The 20,781-nt window shown below is 37.7% G+C and overlaps 3 protein-coding genes across 3 annotated transcripts; all 3 read right to left on the reverse strand.

The window, feature by feature from the left end:
* Positions 1-819: 819 nt before the first annotated feature.
* On the reverse strand, positions 820-4,368 carry LOC117720971 (olfactory receptor 51I2-like). Its single transcript, XM_034519669.2, has 2 exons — positions 4,246-4,368; positions 820-2,533 (listed from the first exon to the last, which is right to left on the reverse strand). The coding sequence occupies exon 2, from the start codon at positions 2,499-2,501 to the stop codon at positions 1,557-1,559; it is 945 nt and encodes a 314-aa protein (XP_034375560.1). The 5' UTR covers positions 2,502-2,533; positions 4,246-4,368; the 3' UTR covers positions 820-1,556.
* Positions 4,369-8,554: 4,186 nt separating this feature from the next.
* LOC117721936 (olfactory receptor 51I2-like) lies at positions 8,555-14,092 on the reverse strand. Its single transcript, XM_076939769.1, has 2 exons — positions 13,338-14,092; positions 8,555-11,281 (listed from the first exon to the last, which is right to left on the reverse strand). Exon 2 carries the CDS (start codon positions 11,247-11,249, stop codon positions 10,305-10,307), a length of 945 nt encoding a protein of 314 aa, XP_076795884.1. The 5' UTR covers positions 11,250-11,281; positions 13,338-14,092; the 3' UTR covers positions 8,555-10,304.
* Positions 14,093-15,920: 1,828 nt separating this feature from the next.
* LOC117720631 (olfactory receptor 51I2-like) lies at positions 15,921-20,007 on the reverse strand. Its single transcript, XM_076939758.1, has 3 exons — positions 19,887-20,007; positions 18,703-18,784; positions 15,921-18,353 (listed from the first exon to the last, which is right to left on the reverse strand). Exon 3 carries the CDS (start codon positions 18,273-18,275, stop codon positions 17,328-17,330), a length of 948 nt encoding a protein of 315 aa, XP_076795873.1. The 5' UTR covers positions 18,276-18,353; positions 18,703-18,784; positions 19,887-20,007; the 3' UTR covers positions 15,921-17,327.
* Positions 20,008-20,781: the final 774 nt, after the last annotated feature.

The raw sequence follows: 20,781 nt of genomic DNA on the forward strand, positions 1-20,781 counted from the left end.
GAGTGGGGTGTTAGGTGGGGGCACATCCTCATAGAAGCAGGAGGAGGAGGGATGGAATAGGAGGTTCCTGGGTGGTAGGGGGAATGGGGTAAGGGGATAACATATGAAATGTAAATATAATATCTAATAAAAATAAATAAATAAATTGTATGCATATATTAAATTCTCAAAGAATTAATGAAATATTTTTTAAAATTATACACCTTATGATAATTATGCTTTTAGTATAACTGGATGTTTCTGATAAAAGTAAATTTACTGTGTGTCTGCTGAGGAGCAAAGAGCTTCTTCCTTTGAAAACTACAGTAGAAAATTGAGAGACTCAAAGACTGAGAGGAAGTCAGCCAATCATCATTGGCAGGGAAATTAAAAGAGACCAACAAGAAAGTAGATGAAGTCATTAATTAGGGAAAAGTGAATTTGATTCTGAGAAAGGTATTCCTTTAAAGCTACTGCTAACTACACTTGTATTTTGTTATGTTACCCATTACTATGAGAGATTTCTAAAAATGGGGTGCATTTTAGTGGTATAATGTATGTAGGCCAAGCTGGTAAGGGAGCTGATGCAGGAGAATCAACCTGAGAAATGTAACAACAGCCACTTCCTACTCTGTGTACATGTAGGCGGACATGTATCTCAACATAAAACACACACACACACACACACACACACACACACTATACTGTATCTCCACCATGGGAAATTTCAGTGTTTGAGTTTCAATTTAAATTGGGTTGCATTTTCTTGAGATGGGTCTACTCTGCAAGTTTAGTAAAAGATCAAAATTGAATGAATTTCCTCTTTTCCATACCCACTGGTTAAGTTCTTTAAAGCATTCAATCATTTTAATAGTACATTATTTTATCATATCGTAAGTTGGATCACCATGTATATTACATGTATTTTGTTACACAACCTTCGCTATAATTTTAACTCTTTCATTAACAGATGGTGAACATATGATTATATATAATTTAGATATGCAATATTAGTTAAATATTAAAATTTAACTAAATGTCAATATTACTAAAAATGACTTCCTTTAATATAATTTACATAAAATAATATTTACCTCTTTTTACAGGACAGATGAATATCATACTATATAAAATCTATGTGCATAATTTGAGCAGATATGTGTATGTGAGAGAGACAAAGATTTTAGATAATATCTCTTAATCAAACTCAAAAAAACAATATAATTCCCATTAATACAATGCTTACATGCTAATAAGAAATCCAAGGCGATGGGGTATTTTAATAAAGAAAATGGAGTAATACCACATAGTTTTTATTTTTAAAAGAAGGGAATGAAACATGATTTTTTAAATAAACTATGACATGACCAGTTTTACCTTGCCAGAGCCTGTTGCTCTGAATCCTAACCATGCTGCTGCTGATGTATGGCATCTGATAACAAGAATCTTAATAGAGATGTCATTTGGGGAAAAATAAAAGTCATTAAAAATTCCAGGTCAAAGAAGGGCTTTAGAAGACAACTTTGTGCAATCAGAGCAAACATCCTCTGAACCTAGACTTTACAATATTATCCAGCTCAAATCTTGGTCCCCAGCAGGATTTTGTGAAGCCTCCGACGAATCTCCTTGGTTTTGATGGAATAAATAACAGGATTGAGCATTGGAGGAACAAACAGATAAACAAGCGAGAGAAATGTGTGCACATACCGTGGAGCATGCCTCCCATAACGAGCAGCCATGGACACCCCTACCATGGGCACATAGAAAATGAGCACAGCACACAGGTGTGACACACACGTGTTCAGGGTCTTCAGCCTTTCTTCCTGAGAGGCAATAGCCAGTACAGAGCGAAGTATGAGAACATAAGAGAGGAGAATGAGTGCAGAATCAAGTCCAAAGGTAGAGATGACTATGAACAAGCCAAATATATTATTAATGGTAATATCACCACAGGGCAGGCGAATCATGTCTGGATGCAGACAGTAGGCATGGGAGAGCACATTAGCCTTGCAGAAGGGCAACCTCTTCAGAAGGAAGGGTAATGGGAAAACCATGCAGAAACTTCGAAGGAAAACACATACACCCATCCACACCACCCGGGCATCAGTGAGCACTGTGGAATAGCGCAGTGGGTTACAGATGGCTACATAGCGATCAAAGCTCATGGCCAGCAGAATCCCAGACTCCATGAAAGAGAAAAGGTGGATAAAGAACATTTGGGACATGCAAGAGTTAAAACTGATCTCTCTCAAGTGGAAGCAAAACACAACCAGGACTGTGGGCAATGTGGAGAAAGACACACCCAGGTCATTGACTGATAGCAGAGACAGAAAGTAGTACATGGGTTGGTGTAGACTCTCTTCCTCCTTAATGATGAACAGGATCAGGGCATTGCCCACTATGGAGACAGTGTAGAGGACACCAAGGAGCAGGAACAACCAGTGCTGGGAGCTCTCCATCCCTGGCAGTCCTGTCAAGATAAAGGGAGGCAACCCAGAGCTATTGTGGGCTTCACCTCCCATTTTGGGACTCCTTAGATGTTCAGACCTCTGTCCTATAAAGAAAACAAAGTCACATTTTCATGAATGGCCTGAGTCCAATATTATTTTCTTTCTTATATTTATGTATCCCTTTGTTTTAGAGAATCTCTGGTTCTGATAGTACCCAACATTGCCTCTCATTGTCCAAAGATTTCTGAAAACTCTGAGCTGTAGCATTGAACTTACCTGGAAATAGACATTTCCCACCTTCTTACTTGTTTCTATTGCTTTTTCTTACCTTTAAGGCTGTGGACTCTGTCAATACATTGGAATTAATCTTTTCTAGTACCAACATAAAACTCTACTAGTCCCAAGACCTTCAATTATTACAGCCTCTTTTGATGCAAATCCCTTACTAATCAGACCACCATCTTTTCTTCTGTCTACAATGTGATGGAACTGAGCCTCTACACTCTAAGCTCCCTAGACCTATAGACCAGCTGCCCATAGCTTCCATCCATTCATCCAAATGGGAGATAAATGGCCAGAAAGAGATATCCAAGCTAGATGTTGTAGCTCATACCTATTGTGGTCATTCAGATGCTGAGACTGGGACACTGAAAGTATTGAGAATTATTAAGCTTTCTGGAAATACTTTGTCTTTAAAACTATCCATCAATAGTGATAACCATTCAGGCAGTCACTGACTATACTTGTATTTTCTCCATCCCTTGCTACCTCTTTCTCTTTCTTTTATCCATTCAGCTAATGACCACTCTTCTCCATGAACATTAGGATTTACTGAAAGTAAATTCTTAGCAACTTTGTTTATAATCAACTTTTAATTAGCTCCTGACTGCTATGGAATTAACAGTCACTTCTCTAAGCAACAACATTGTTTTCATACATAAAGTTCTCTCTTTTAATGACCTCATTATTACACCAAAGGTTGAAACTCAATCACAATGTCTGAACAACACCTTTTCCATTGTTCACTACATTACCAGGTAACACTAGATAAAATTACTGACCCAAAGTGCCTTTTTCAGTACTTCTTTTTATATCAGTCCAACTGTGGCCATGCCTCAGAACCAAGATCTCATGTCACTCATTCATGATAACAGCCTCTTCAAATCTCATTGAAGAAAAACTCATTTATACATTTCTTTCTGATCAGAAGATGCCATCTTCTGTGATACATGGCAAATTATTATAAGAAGTGCTATCTCCCATCCCCTCAGACCCTCCTTTATGAACACTTCTCTGCTAAGTTCCTTTTTTCTAAATTCTAGATTTTTCTTAGAAAAATATAGGAGTGGATATTGTAGTCACAAAGTATACAGTCATAATACAGTCTCCTTGTGTATGCTGTCAAAAAAATAATGTCTAATGCAGAAAGCAAGTGATATTTCTTGGACCAAGAACAACAGAGAGAAAGCAGAGAAGAAAGATGATAAAGAAGAAAGCATGCAAAAATGAAAAAGAAAAATGGGAAGGTGAGGTGGCAGAGGAAAAACAAAAAAGAGGAAAAGAGAGGATTGGAGAGGAAAGAAGAGAATTGGAGAAGAAAGGAGAGGAGAGGAAAGGAGAGGAGAGGAGAGGAGAGGAGAGGAGAGGAGAGGAGAGGAGAGGAGAGGAGAGGAGAGGAGAGGAGAGGAGAGGAGAGGAGAGGAGAGGGAAGCATAGGCTCTCCTTCCAATTGAAATGTTGTACTGCTGGGGTTTTTAAGCTAATGGCAGAATCTTAGCACTTGAGTTTGGAGCACTGAATGTTTCAGGTCACCTACCTGAGACTCACAAGAATAACCAGTGTAGAGAGAGAAAGAGCATCATTCAGGAAAATGTCCTGCACATATCTTCCTGATGCTTCTTTCAACTCTGTCCTGAGAACAATGATTGTATCTGGAAAGTCCCTTAGGTTATTACCAGCTCAGGTGCTCATGGGCTTCTGGGAATACAGAGCATCAGCAGCACGCACACCTCCTGGACTTAGCATTTCCTCTCTCATGGGGTTATGACAGAGTGAAAATGATTAGAACTGGAAGAGACCTGTTGTTAAGAAGATTGTGCCTCGCCCCTAATTCACAGAGGTGAAAGAAAATGATGATCTTAAAATTTATACAGCTTGATAGTGAGCTATTGTTTAGCTAACTCTTCTCTGTATTTGCTAGCCATTCCAATATACATGTGTATCTGCATATGGCCACAAAAGTACTATATCTCATAACAGAACATGCAAATCCCATATAAGTCTCAAGAGTTAATTTGATCATGACATTTGATGATCATGTGCAAGTCACATCTGATCATCAGTGAACCTGTCTGAATCATGGAAAGAAGCACTAGTTCACACTGCTGGTCACACACAGTGTGTGAATTCAGATCATGTCATATCATCTGTTCTGGTAAGAAAGTATTGAGGACATGGCTCTGTGTTCTTCCCAGATGGCTATGGAATTCCTTTTAGGGAGATAGCAAGTATATGACAGATTCATAGATAAAAACATTACAAAACCTTATGGAGAAATTGAGGAAACATGGGTCAAAGGGCACAGTTTCATTTGTGCATCAACAATACGTTCTAGTGATCTACAGTATGACATGAAGCCAATTTTATCTACTACTAGGAGATTTCAACTATTTGTATGAGGCATACCTTTACATCTTGAGGGCTGAGACACTAATACAGAGTCTAAACCCCTGTTAGGTAACTATTTTAATACATCACTTAGGTTCAAATATCATGTTTTGTTATCAAAGGAAACAAAAATAAAAAGAATATCTGGGAACTTTTAAAAATGATGGATGTTCTTATTGTATATGTTGTTTAAATAGTTTCATGGTTATATATTTAGCTTCTAATTCAATATGAATAGCTTTTCACACTATCAAATAAAGTGGTTTTATTTTTTTAAAAATATATGTTAGTATTACTTTGGACCTTACAAAAAGAGCATCCACAAAAGAAATCTGATGTGGTTAGCAGCACTGCTTTAGTAATGTTATATGGAAATTGTTCTATTATTCTATATCAAACTAATTACCTGTTATACTTCTTTGACTACAGAGAAAACATTCTACCAGCAATGTCTTCGGAGATTTATATTTTTTTAAAGAATACAAAGTATGGTGTATTCCCAACATTCCCTGAACTCATTGATCACAGAGTAGGGGGCCTTGGGGACTCCCTGGTAGTGGTGGGCACAATAGAGTGGTACACATAAGTGAAAGTGAGTGGCCCTGCTAAGAAAGGTAAATCATTGTCTCTGCAGAAGACAGTACAGAACAGGTGTTCTTGGAAGAGCACCACAATTGGAATCCAGCAGGGCTGTAGAACTCAGGAAATTTCTTTCAGGGTCCCCAGACCTTCGCAACCACTGCAGGCAGCCTGCATTTCTCCATCTAGCTCTCTTTCTTCTTCAGCTCACCTTTTATTTCACATACGAGATATATACAGTTTTCAAAAATAGAGAATATAGACTCTTCATGAATAGAAATAACAGCTTCCTAAATACCATTTTTAAATTAATAATAATATTTGAATTAATCTTTCTAAATATTTATTTTAGAAAACCATAAACATATTTAACAATAACATTTATAGTAAATTTTTGACTCACAAAGAAATCAGAATCTATAAACACTGACAATAATTTTAGTGGTAATGCACAGGTAAGATAAAAGTTCAATGAAAGATGTTACCAATATCATTAATTACAGATAAAGAGATGGAGATGTGCAAAGTTTCTGAGCTCACAAGTTTCATGCAAGCCAAAAATACCACCAAAAACTGGTAAATGCTCATTTAAATATTTTTAAATCTCTTATTTTAAATAAAGTATATAATGAATTAGGAAGTTTGCCAAAAGAAGCCCGTTTGTTATGAAATATGAATTTTAGATATGTTGTTTACATTTGTATTTTGTGGTTTTACTTATCAATAATATAAAATGTATTGAGAGATTTCTTAAACCCAGCATTAATGGAGCTAAAGTGTGGCTCTCTGTCCTGTTTCTGTCTCTGTCTCTTTGTCTCTGTGTCTCTCTGTCTTTTCACCCTACTCTCTTCTTTCACCTGATGAATGTGTGTGTGTGTGTGTGTGTGTGTGTAGATGTGTGTATGTACAAATACACATGATGAATACAATATTTTATGTTTTCAATTGTAATCATGGCATTTCCACAAGAATTTTTGCTCACAGAATAATTTATGTATAGTTCAACAAAATTCTATTTTGCATAGCTTTCTTACCTTCTAAACCATTTTTTAATGTGTGTGTGTGTGTGTGTGTGTGTGTGTGTGTGTGTGTGTGTGTACCATGACAGGAACCATCTACTTTTCAATATTTATAAAAAAGTACTTAAAAATCTGTAGGAAGTAATCTGAAATGTAAATATAATATCAAATAAAAAAGAAATCTGTAATAAAGTATCTTAGATGTAAATTGTGTTGAATGGGTAACTTTTGACATCTTCCTCAATTGCCAATTAATTATTAGTAAGTCCATATTTTATTATTATTTTCCCACCACTATCAATTTAACCAGGAGTTGAATCAATTCATAATTCATAGAGCACCATGCTATAATATTGGCTGCAAAATGGGATGTGTCCCCACCGATACAAATAACTGCATGGTTATAGTAATGATGGTTATGGAGTAACTAAGTGCTGAGACCTGCTCCAAAAGAGGGGATTCCATGATTTTTACTATAGTCCTGGTCCAAGACTTAAGGTGGGGAGGTCACAGTCCCTGAAATAAAACCTCTTGTTATTATTTTTGCTCTATTCTCATAAAGTTGAATTGTCTTCTAAATTTTATCTCTATGCACATAGACTTAGGCTGCTGTCAAATTAGTCAGAAAACCTATTTACATAGGTCAGCATTCAACAGAGAGATGGGTCAGAGGTCAAAGTGCTGAGAGTAAAAGATCAAGTACTCAGCCCTAAAAGGAATTTTTTTAAGCCTGCAAACCAAAAGATTCAGAAAGCATCATGGAAAATGAGGTGGAATGTAAGAGCCAAAGGATGAGGAGTGTTGTGAAATGCTGCCTTCTGGTCATGACATGGAAATTATATTCTTGTATTCATAGCAACTGTGTTATGTGCAAAAGACAGCAAGATCAAGCCATCCTGCACCAAAGGGGAAAGTGTTCTTCGGGCCCCACCAACCAGAGGAAGCTACTGGCATGTGATAGCTGTTGAGGATGGTAAAATTCTTTTTGAGGAAGTGGCCACTCATAGAATTTCCATGCTCCAATGGATAGACCATATCCGTGCACATATAAGCAGCACTGATTGGATTTACTGGGTAATCCAAAAGGAAAGTATAACATGAATTTGGGGGGAAAAAGTGTTGACAGGGACTCAGGCAGAGGTAGTGGAAGGAAATGGAGGGTTCTTGTGATCATATTTCATTGTACACATGCATGAAATACCCCAAAAAATAAAGACAAAAATATCATGTAAAATAAATCATGGCACTGGAGAGATTGTGTGATTAAAATCACTTGCTGCTCAAGCATGAAGACTTGGGTTTCATCGGCAACATCAATGGAAAAGATAGGTAGACTTGCCCCTTCCTGAGGAAGCTTCTTTTCACCTCAGATGGAGACTACCATAGAAAGCCACAATTTGTTGAAATGCAGAGAACAACTGACCATGGGGTGCCCAGACTGATATAACACAATGCCCACACCTAAGGCTCAGGGAATGTAGTAAAAGATGTGGTGAGAATACTGTAAGAGTCAGATCAGATATCTACTGCAAGACTATGTCTTCTGTAGATGACAAGAACTTAAAAGCATAAAATACCAACAACATGACTACCTAAACAAAACCAATGTGGGTGAGGGAAATCTCACAGGGCCTCTACACTATATGAAGACCTTTTTAAAAGTTAATGACTTATGAAAGAAGAAGAATCTGTCTTCTCCATAGATGAACCCCCACTTTGTCACTCAGTACCAAGTGGTCAGTTCTATACACAGGTACCCATGAGCAGTACTTATGTAGCCAACAGGTTGTGTGTAGATATTTATTAGTACATATATAAAATAACAATATTTTTAGAAGATCATGAATATGCAGAGTGGAAAGGCATGAAATGGATTATAGGGAAGAATAAATAATATAAAGTTAGTACACATATCTAAAATCTTAAATTTTAAAAATAATAGAGACATATTTCCAAATGAACTTTAAACAAATAAATATATCATTTTAATTTCTAAAAACCTAAGCACAGCTTTATGAGCACCTAGGTTATGTAACCCTAGCAATACAGTGGGACGGTTGTAGGAACAAGGGAATTTCAGGGGCTTTCTGGCTACCAGCCTAACTCCAGATGCAGTGTTCATATTTCTCAAACTCTTGAAGCAGAGAATGGCAGAGCAAGACACACATTATCCTCTTCTGATCACTCCACATTCGCACCAACGAATACACCCACACAAAAACAACATTACACAGAGGGAGAGACAGAGACACAGAGACAGACATAGACACGGATTCTAATGTAACATTAAAATCATCTCCACCATGGAAATGTATAGAAAATCCAAGAATTTTTGCCATTTAATTAGATTTTCTAGAGAATGGTCTAATAAACAAACAAACTTATCAGAGAGATAATGTTACATTACTTGACATCTTTTTCATATACTATAATTAGTTATTTCAACAAATTTATAAAACACTTTATTCAATCATAGTTCTTAAATTTAATCCATTAATTCAGGAATTTCTCCTTCTCTGTCATCAAACTTACCCCTAAAACCTTTCAATCACATGAATGTAGAAACAACCAATAATTTTACATATTCCATGTGTTTGGTATACATTATTATTGTTGATATTATATATTTATATACAACTTAAATTATAACATCAAAATTAGCTGAATTTCAAGATTATTAAAATATCTCTGAAAAGATTTATATACAAGTTTCTTTATCTCATTTCCCAGCCCAAATGGACACTATGTGCTGTATAAAAAATATTTATATGCATAGATACTGTGCAGGTGGATGAGTGCATGTGTGAGATAAATTTTTATGTTTTTATTGTTTTCCAACATAATTTTTTAACAAGTATGTGGTAGTTTCACATAATGTATCCCAATCACATTCATTTCCCAATCTTCCCAGGAAGTCTCCCCACATCACCACCCTCGGAAAAAACATCAAGTCCAGTTTGTGTTATCCATATACTCACTGGAGCATGGTCAAACTCCCAGTGGCCAGCCCCTCAAAGAAAACTGAGTCCTTTACCACTCTCCAACCCTAACCCGGCCAGAAGCCATTAACTGTGAAGAGTTAATCTTCAGCATCTAGATCACAATTTTTAAGAGTGTTCTTCAATGACTTTCTGTCTAGTTTCTTGCTTCTTTGCAGGGGACAGGGCTTGCAGGGACATTTTCACAGAAACCTTGTATGTCTCCAGAAAAAGATTTTTAAATAATGTCACTTGGATATGAGCTTGGATATGGAGAAAAATCTAATTGTCATTATAACAATGTTTCCATTTTAGTAACAAATTCAGGAGACTGTGTAACATTTAACAAAGAAAATGGGGACATATTGTAACGTAATGAAACTGAGTGTTTTTTAATTTAAGAAGCAAATGGAACACCTACATTTTTGCTAAATAATAAATGACCTATCTTACCATAAAAAAGACTGTTGATTTGAATCCTAAGTACTATCATCTAATATCTGATAACAGGAATCACAGTGCTAAGGTGAGAGATCAAATAATATCTGTCTAATCAGGTCTTCAAAGCACAGGTTGGTGGAGTCAGAATAAACATCCTCTGAACATTGATTGACATTACAACATACTTCTACTCAAAATTTGCTCCCAAGCAGGATTTTGCAAAGTCTCCGACGAATCTCCTTGGTTTTGATGGGATAGATGACAGGATTGAGCATTGGAGGAACAAAGAGATAGATGAGTGACAGGAGTGTGTGTACGTAGTGAGGGGCATGCCTCCCATAGCGAGCAAACATGGACACACCTACCTTAGGCACATAGAAGATGAGCACAGCACACAGGTGTGACACACACGTGTTCAGGGTCTTCAGCCTCTCTTCCCGGGAGGCAATAGCAAGCACAGAACGAAGTATGAGAACATACGAGAGGAAAATGAGTGCAGAATCAAGTCCAAAGGTAGAGATGACAATGGACAGACCAAATATATTGTTGATGGAAGTGTCACCACAAGGCAGTCGAATCAGATCTGGATGCAGACAGTAGGCATGGGAGAGCACATTAGCCTTGCAGAAGGGCAACCTCTTCAGAAGGAAGGGTAATGGGAAAACCATGCAGAAACTTCGAAGGAAAACACATACACCCATCCACACCACCCGGGCATCAGTGAGCACTGTGGAATAGCGCAGTGGGTTACAGATAGCTACATAGCGATCAAAGCTCATGGCCAGCAGAATCCCAGACTCCATGAAAGAGAAAAGGTGGATAAAGAACATTTGGGACATGCAAGAGTTAAAACTGATCTCTCTCAAGTGGAAGCAAAACACAGCCAGGACTGTGGGCAATGTGGAGAAAGACACACCCAGGTCATTGACTGATAGCAGAGACAGGAAGTAGTACATGGGTTGGTGTAGACTCTCTTCCTCCTTAATGATGAACAGGATCAGGGCATTGCCCACTATGGAGACAGTGTAGAGGACACCAAGGAGCAGGAACAACCAGTGCTGGGAGCTCTCCATCCCTGGCAGTCCTGTCAAGATGAAGGGAGGCAACCCAGAGCTGTTGTGGGCTTCACCTCCCATTTTGGGACTCCTTAGATGTTTGGTCCTCTGTCCTATAAAGACAAATACATAATATTGTATGTGACCTCTGGATACATGTATCTCTTATGCCATTTAATTCCTTATCTGAGAGCCCCATTCATTCTTTTCTCCTCACTGAGAAAAAATTTTTGTATTCGTTGAGCTACCCTAATGAACTCGTCTGAAACGACAGGTATTCTGACCTCCTCTTTGGCTAGACAATATCACTTTCTCCTTTACTGGATCAACTCTTTCCAATATATGACTTTTTTTCAAAAATTGAGGTAAAACTCTCCTGGTCTCTACTTTTCCAGTTATGATCTCTTCTAAGGCAAGGCATACTCATTAAACCACAGTCATTTTCACTGCCGTGCTGCTGAGTCTCTAATATCCACTTATGAGTCCCAGGCCACCACTACAGTCTCCTAGGACTCACAAGGAGCACTATGCAGACTGACCAAGTTGCATCTAGGTATTTTGGAATATTTATATGTACATACATCCACATATATGCATAGAACAAGTATTGAAATGACAGGCCATAAGTTTGAAAGAGTAGCGAGGAGTATATGAGAGAGTTTGGAGGCAAAACTGTAACTGATGATATGATGTAATTATATGATAATCTCTAAAACTAAAACTAAAAAAATGGTTTAATTTAAAAACAATCAGGTGAACTGTAAATAATCAGAAAGATACCCATCCAAGCCTGAATTGGATGTTTGTAGCTGAGAGCCTGAAGCAGGGGGATTGCAGTCAGCTTTGCATAGAAAACCTGTCTCAGTTGAAAACCAAAAGCCTATAGAGATGCCGTTTTATGCTTGTCCTGCCCCCTTCTTACTCTCCTGTCTGTCCATCACAGCATACTACTTTTCCTGAATAATTTGATTTATGTGAGTTTACAACAACTTCAGAATTAAGTTGTACTTGTTTTCTGAAATCAGTGAAATTGATTATGCCTAAGGTTAAAACACAATTTCAAGCTCCACCTGGACATCTTCTTTTCTCTTGCCTACTATGAAATCAGTTAACACTGGAGAAACTACTAACTCGAAGTGCTTCTGCCAGCACCTCTCTTCACCTCATTCAACCTATAGCTCTGCCTCAGACCCGGGATATCACATCATTGATCCATGATCAACAGCCCTGTAAAAATCACCTACCTCTCTAATTCATCAATAATCTAAAAGACATTTTAAAAGACATGTATGAAAAGGAGGCACTTTTCTCACTAGTAAACTCAAATAATCCCTTATTAAATGACCAAATTCAGCTTCTTTGCCTAGAACTCAAGGCATCTTTATCAGTCCTTAGTGTTTTCAGCAACAGTTCTCACGAATGTTTTTCCTAAGCCTCCTGCCTACTCTCCTTGCTTGCATCCCAGTATCTGCTTGCAGCTTCCCATTTTCCAGTGGCTTTCATGACTATATGACCACAGTCATTCAAGCCATATTTCAGAGTAAATCGAACATGAAAAGAGAACCATGTTATATGTGTTGTCCGTACAAAAGAATGTGGGTTTTTCAAAACCAAGAACTAGCTGAAGGTAGAAGAAACTACTATGAAAGAAAAAAGGCAAGAAAATGATGAGGAGAGAGAAATTTTCAGAGAAGCAGTAGAAAACAAAACATCATAAGTGTATGTCCGAAAGTAAAACAAATAAACCCACCAATCCATAAATCAACATTAATTAAGGAAAGTGAAAATTAGAAAAAACGTCACTTTTCAGGGCTGTAGCCCCATGGTGCCATCCTCTATGAACACTTGGCGTATATTAATATAAGCAGTATATATTAATATACTTATTAATATAAGTATATTAATATAAGATTCCTTCTCTTCTCTTTATCATGTTGAACCCGAACCTCCTTCTTTGAGCATCTCTCTGCATGCACTTCTTACAGCACTGTCTTGTCTTGTATGACGATCTCTGGCCAGCTCCAAGAGCACAACCTTGACTCTTTCACAGTTAAGTTGCTGCTATGCTATTTTTAGCACAAAGACTCAACCGGGAGTAGTACTCATTAAGTCACACATGCTTCAGGGTTTGATTCATACACTGTAATACATAAATGCTAATAAACTTACCTGATAGGGTAGTGGAAAGCCACAACTGGACAGGTGTATAAACTCTTTGCACCAAATATCTTTTGAGTCTCAGTTGTCAAGCTTACTCTACATCCTGTCCCCTTCCTCTCATCTACCCTGACTCCTCTGTCTACACACAACACTACTCTCTTTTCTTCACAGGATGCTTTTAATTATGTATCCTTTAGCAGTTCCCACTTGGTTTTTCCTATATGCAATTTTTTCATGCTCATTTTATTTCCCACTTCATTCTATAAACAGTGGCTCATAAATGGTAATCTTTTAATATTGAGGAAAATGAAGATGAGTGATTCTAAAAAAGCCAAGGTCTTTGATGTATAGGCCAAATACTAGATTTTTCTGAAGAAAGTGTTGAATATGGGTAGTAGTGATGCCTTTATATCTAAGTACAGCCTGATGGAGTATTCTCTCTGAGAACGTAATATTTAATGCAGAAAGCAGGTGGGATGTCTCTTACCAAATACAACAGATAGAAAATGTAGATACAAGGAGGCAGGAGAAAGACAGCCTACAGGAAAGATGGAAGGAAGAACTTGATATAGAAAGATTTCCTTCTTTAGACTGTAGTGCTGGGATCTCTAAGCTGACAGAGGAGTCTTAAAATTTGATTTTAGAGCAATCAGACACCTCAGTTCTCCTACTTGAGAGTCAGATGCATAGGCTGTATAAAGAAAGAAAGAGCAATTCTGGGGACCATTAGTTCTCTGTCCAAGGTCCCCTGCTGCTTCTTTCAACTCTCTGTCCTGAGAATGATATGATTGTATCTGGAAAGTCCCTTAACACCAGCACAGGTGCTCATGGACTTCTAGGAATACAGAGCATCAGAAGCATGCACACCTCCTGGACTTAACATTTCATTTCTCATGGGATTATGATAGAATGGAAATTATCAGAACTGAAAGAGACCTATTACTAAGAATATTATACCTTACCCCTTAGTCACAGAGGTGAGAAAAACGACTCCCTAGATTTTTGTAGTTTTGTATCAAAGTATTATTTTATTCTAAATCTTCTCATTCAGTTTATGGCCTTTCCAGTGTGTGTGTGTGTGTGTGTGTGTGTGTGTGTGTGTGTGCATCTGTGTGTGTATATGTCTGCATCTGTGTGTGTGTGTGTGTGTGTGTCTGTATGTGCCTATAATCCGTATCTTCCAGAAATTCTGAATCCTGTAAACAGAACTCAATTTAAACTTCAACATTTAAATTGATCAGGACACATAAAAATCACTCATGATCCTCAATGAAGTTGCTCTGAACCCTTGTAAGAAATACTAGTGCACACAGCTGATCAAGCCAAACCTGTGAATTCATGAACCATGGAGCTAATCGCTGCCTGATTAGTGAAGGCTAAATCTTGAGAATCAAAGCTGATACTGCAGACTAGATTTTGTGGTGACTCTGGTACCCACAGCTCTTTGTTTTCACTGTACATCTTGTTCCTATCAGTGCCCTGTGGAAACAGTCAGTGATATATCTATGGATATGCCAATGACAGGCCCAGAGAGAACCATGAACCATCTCTTTGTTGACACTGCTCATAGCAAATATCTATGAGGAGTCTCTCCCAGATGCAGAAGACCTTTCAGACTAAGAGGTGGATTCTTAGTGTCCCTATCAAATGTGCTGTGGAAAATAATAACCTTTTCTTAGTGTTTCCATAAGCTTTTCACAATTGCATTGAAGACCTAAAGCTTTGCATCAGAGTCTTCTAGAATTATGGCATTAAGTCAAAGCATTGCCATGGAATTTATAAGGGATCTAATTAATAATTTCATATTTATGATACAAAGTCACTAAACAGCCAAGTCCATTAAAAATATTTATTTGAGCATATTTGACTTGATTTGCTTCGTAATTGAAATTATTATACACCATAGTCCATAGGGTACATACTACATAAATATATAAAGAACATTTATGGAATATTTGAAAATAAAGTTTTTCATCCAATTGTAATAAATATAGTATTTACAGTATGATCAATAATAAAAGCTCCTTATAAAATTAATCTTTAGTAAAAGCATGATCAATTTTAGAATAAAAGATGTTTGGATGCAACAATTCAACCTAAAGAGGTTACTGACACAACAAATAAATAAATACAAGTATTTATTAACTCACTTCTCATTTTATATCGGTCTGATGCATTGTACGCCTCATGATTGAGGCTAATGGGAAAAACAATGAACAAAATATAGGTGGAAAAGACAAGTTAACTAAATTGAGTTGATTAAAATATATTGCCCAGGTGGGGAGATGGATGTGGGTGGGTGGGGGCGCATTCTTATAGAAGCAGGAGGAGGGGGGATGGGATAGGGGTTTCTGGGTGAGGGAGAAATGGGAAAAGGGGATAACATCTGAAATGTAAATAAAATATCTAATAAAAATTTAATTTCAAAAAAGTATATTTAAAATTATATAATTTTACAATATATATGGATATATATGTGTGTGTGCATATATATATGTGCATATATATATGCACACACACACACACACACACACACACACACACACATATATATATATATATATATATATATATATATATATATATATGGCCTAAGGCTAGAGTGATTACAAAGAAAGTAGTGAATAATTATATCCACTTGGGTTAAGACTCAGGAAAGATCAGACAAAACATTTCAGTGGACATTGATTCACACATGTCATATTTTAAGAATTTTTTAACACTTTAAGTTTCCATTTTACTAGAGACAGGTGCATACATGTTACAGTGTATATATAGAGGTCAGAGGGTAACAACTTACAAGAGTCTGTTCGATATCTTCAAACTTGGGAAGTCAAACTTAGTGACAAATTCCTTTACCCATTGGACCAACTTATTGGCCTGAGTGTCATATTTAAAACCCAACACAGAATCTTGTATTTATTCCAATTAAATAAAAATTAATATACACAAATAAAGTATTCTGTTATTATATAAATATTAAAGCAATTTATTTTATTTATACTTCAAACCAAGCCTATGAAGTAAATAGGTGGAAGACTGATTTCTGATTTCACATCAGAAAAATGTCAAGACTCTAAAATCTCAAATTTCATTTATGTTTTCTCCAATTAGAAGCAACATGAGACACAGAGAGATGGGAAACATTTTTCTATATGAAATTCTGGTTTGAGAAAGGTTAGCAATGTTTAATAAGTTTGGAGATCTGTTATTTCCTTATCTTAGCTACTTTTTGTTATTCCTTATTTAACCACTGTTTTACTTAATCCTTCAATATTGATCTCATACTGTCAGATCCAATTTCAACGGAAGGATCATAGCAGGTCTCATGGATGGATAGAACAGCACGATATTACTACCACAGAGAGATCTTATTCTTTGTGAATAAATATATTCATGGAGAATGACAAAACAGTCCCCCAGAGTCATAAGCAAAGAGAGATTAATTTCAATTAGGTGAAACTAAATGCTGGTGTGCCTCTGGTCTTCTGCATGTCGAAAAAAATATCCAAGGAATTCTAAAATCAAGTTACTAGCAAATAAGCAGCAGAAAGAACTCTTCAACTTTTCAAGCCTCAGGTACTAAGTCATTTTTGCTTAAACTTCCATAGCATGGTTGTCCTGGACCCATCTCACATTAATCCTATCTGTATCTTTAACTTTATTTTTATACATGTCCCTCATATGCATGTCTAGCAACAGTGTCACTAGATATTTTGACATTAGTCCTTGGCTTCTCTAGAAAATAACAATTCTCTTGCTTATCCTGAAAACAAGATTGCTTTCTGTCTAAAGAAAAGTTAACAAAGTTAAGTTCTGGTTATGACCCCAAATAGTGTTGGCAGATATGAGCCTAATAATGTAAATTAAACTTCTTATCAGTGATCCTGGAACTTTAAGCACAGACCTCATATCCCTTAGTTAATCTCTCCCTATTCTGATGCCTGGCTGTCCATATCCCCAACACTAGATCATAAACCATATCTGTCTTTGCTTGAGTCACAACTTGGCCCTGAAGAGCATCTTGAGTAGTCTCCGGCGTATCTCCTTTGTCTTAATGGAATAGATAATAGGATTTAGCATAGGAGGCACAAAGAGATAGAGAATAGACATGAGGATATGGACTGCATGAGGCAGGCCAGCCCCAAAGCGATGCACAATTGACACACTGACCATGGGCACATAGAAGATGAGCACGGCCAAGATGTGGGACACACATGTATTGAGTGTCTTCAGGCGCTCCTCCCGAGATGCAATGGCCAGCACTGATCGCAGGATAAGCACGTAAGAGATAAGGATGAGTGCAGAGTCCAGGCCAAAGGTGAGTAACACGATGGACAACCCATAGTGGCTATTGAGAGAAACATCAGTACATGCCAGTTTAATCATGTCCACATGTAAGCAGTAAGCATGGGAAAGGATGTTCTGAGGGTGGCAGAAGGGTAGCCTGTGCAAAAGCACTGGGAAGACAACAATGAGAACAAAGCTACGGAGGACTGTTCCCAGGCCCATTGCCACAATGCGAGCATTGGTGAGCACAGTGGCATAGCGCAGTGGATTGCATATAGCTACATAGCGATCAAAGCTCATGGCTAGAAGGATGCCAGACTCTGTCCAAGAAAAGAGATGTATAAAAAACATCTGAGCCAAGCAGGCATTAAAGGTGATCACTCGGGCATGGAAGCAAAGGGCAGACAAAACAGTTGGCAGTGTGGAGAAAGACACACCCAGGTCATTCACAGACAGTAGGGACAGGAAGTAGTACATGGGCTGGTGCAGACTCTGCTCCTCCTTGATGATGAGGAGGATCAAGGAGTTGCCTATGATGGAGATGGCATAGAATAAAAGGAAAGGCAGAGACAGCCAGGGCTCCATGGTTTCCATTCCTGGAAAGCCTGTCAGAATAAAGCTGGGAGCCTGAGAAGCATTGATCCTGAAGTTCTCCATAAGATGATAGGGTCATTTGTCACCAGTCAGATGGATATTTGGGAAAATTACCACATGTGTCCAATACTACTAGTATCCCTGTGGAAGGAGAGGCAGCACATAGCTTAATAATGATTGAACGTTTATTTGATCTCTGAAATCCACTGATGAGCTGATCAGGAGGTTATGAACCTCTAGCTATGGGAAGAGGCTTTTGTCTCAGGCCTCTTTTGGAAGATTTGGAAATCTTTTTGTGGGAGTTGACCATATCATTCAGACTCTTAGTAGCTTCCTAGATATGGTCTTTGTGATCATTCAGTCAACTATCCAAGTAAAAGAAGAAAATTACTCTGGGTTTTCTGTTAAGGAAGCTACAAGACTAGAACCAGGTTTGTTTCTTTAAAAAAAAAAAATGATAACAGTGCATGCTTTTATGTTCATGACATACCATTGTTGTTCCTTGGCTGGAATGTCAAGTTTTCCCAGGTGCAGGAGATAAAAAATGGTACTGTCCATCAGCCCAGGTGAAGCTGTGAGAAGACATGAAAGAGCAACATACCTTTCGTTTTACATCCTTCTTCTTTGCTCTCTTGTATATGTTTTAGATACACCCATTTGAGCAAGAAACTGCATTTAACAATGTCTTATAACATTTCTGTGGCAAGTCTATAAACATTTAATGCCTTGTAAAAGGTGGCTTCAGAATTTGTTTGCCAGGTCAATTTCTGTGTCTCACAGATAATCATTAATACACATAGCATACTGTTCTCAAATTTATTATTTTATATAACCCTCAGAAAACATAGTTTCCTGTGGCAGAAGTTAAGAATTATATTGGGGAATACTAATATTAGATATTAGATATCAGGAGGAAATTACTTGTTGGGGTACAAAGGTTTGAGAAAGAGTTCCAAGGGTCCATGAATGAAGGACAAGTTTGCTGGAAAAAAGCATTAGTTTTGAAGAGGTAGAAAGATCAGGTAAGAAATACTTGGAGAAATCTTTAGAGTGCAATGAGACCCTGACAACACCATACAAAGAAAGAACATTGCTTGTTTTAGAAGAGGTTATCCCAAGGTTGCCAGACTTCTTGAACACCCTAGTCTCATTGTACCATGCAATACATTCACTTTAAGGAAATCTGAAAGTATCTTAACTAAAAGCCTGCTTCTGGGGGAAAAAAGAATAGCATTCATATCTGTTTCTGTTATAACCAGAGAAGATGAAGTGGCCCTAGAGGCCCCTGCTGACACTAATATCACTTCTGTTTCTTGTTAATTTTCTGGGAACTTACACCAAGGAACAAAATGAGAACAGAAGAGGAAAGAAGTGGTGAAGACTTAGAAAGACAAGAACAGAAATAGAGGAAGAAAGGTGAAAAGAAAAAAAGTGTAAAGAGAAAACACTATGAAAAGGAGAAAGGCCAAGCGGGGAAGTGTAAGATGCAGGATGTAAGATCAGAGAGGGAAGATTGGAGAGACAACAGCAACACTGAGAATAAAGATTAAGAGAAAGTCAGACACCACTGCCAACAACTACAAGGAGATACATCACCCTGCCTCATGCTGCTGGCATCAAGTGCTATGCTCACCACAGGCCTCATGAAGGCTATGAAAGAAACCATATTCATACCATATTTCTCAGGAGCTCCTCTCAACCTCTGAGCAATGCAGGGTCTACAGCAAGACCTAATATCCTTCAGCCAAACACTATTGGGAATAGGTTTGTCACCACAGGATCCCCATGTTTACCCCCTGCCTTCTATTCCTTTGGGTGCTTCAGAGCTTTGTGCAAAGAACAAGATAAATGTCCCTCACCTCCTAGTCAAACAGAGCTAGCATACACCTGTGGCATATCCTCATGGCTATTAGGGTCTTATAAGCAATGTTTCAAATCAGAGTCTGGGTGACAAGGAACCCAACACTAGAATATGATAATATATGATTAATTTGTTCTTTCTCTCCTCCAGCTGGAAGGAGCCCTTTCCCCAAGCCTAGTTCCTGCTCAAAGACTCCTTCCCAGGAGAGATACACAAGCTTTACCGGGAAGGCTAGCTAATCTCATGAACAGTAGATTCAAATGCTTATCAGTGATACCCTGTGGTTTCAGTGTCCTGGAACCCCATCAAAGTTTAAAGACATTGTCTTACTCAACCCTCACAACCAACTTCAAAAAAAAAAAAAATCCCACCCCCCATTTTGTGCCTGAGAAAACTAGAGGCTCAGAAAGTCGAAATAAACTCAAAATTATTAGTACCAAGTGGCAAGGCTACTTTCAAATACAAACCATTCTTTTATTCACAATTATCACAACACATGACAGACAGACATAATGCAAAGCTGTAATCAAAACACAGGGAGACTAAGTCAACAGGATTGTAAATTGGAGACCACTCTGATGGGGTCTATGCAGTATGAGAAAAACACGGATGCACTTTGCCTCCATAAATAATTTACCACTGCTATTTCATTTGTTGTCTTCTAGTTGCACTCAGTTTGTTGTGAATGAAAAGAATTCATCCTCCTCC

The sequence above is a fragment of the Arvicanthis niloticus genome, chromosome 1 (assembly GCF_011762505.2).
Source record: "Arvicanthis niloticus isolate mArvNil1 chromosome 1, mArvNil1.pat.X, whole genome shotgun sequence".
NCBI classification, from domain to species: Eukaryota; Metazoa; Chordata; class Mammalia; order Rodentia; family Muridae; genus Arvicanthis; species Arvicanthis niloticus.

Excerpts from the sequence above, each read along its gene's own strand:
- LOC117720971 (XM_034519669.2), bottom strand. The coding sequence starts at position 2,501 with ATGGGAGGTGAAGCCCACAATAGCTCTGGGTTGCCTCCCTTTATCTTG.
- LOC117720631 (XM_076939758.1), bottom strand. The coding sequence starts at position 18,275 with ATGGAGAACTTCAGGATCAATGCTTCTCAGGCTCCCAGCTTTATTCTG.
- LOC117721936 (XM_076939769.1), bottom strand. The coding sequence starts at position 11,249 with ATGGGAGGTGAAGCCCACAACAGCTCTGGGTTGCCTCCCTTCATCTTG.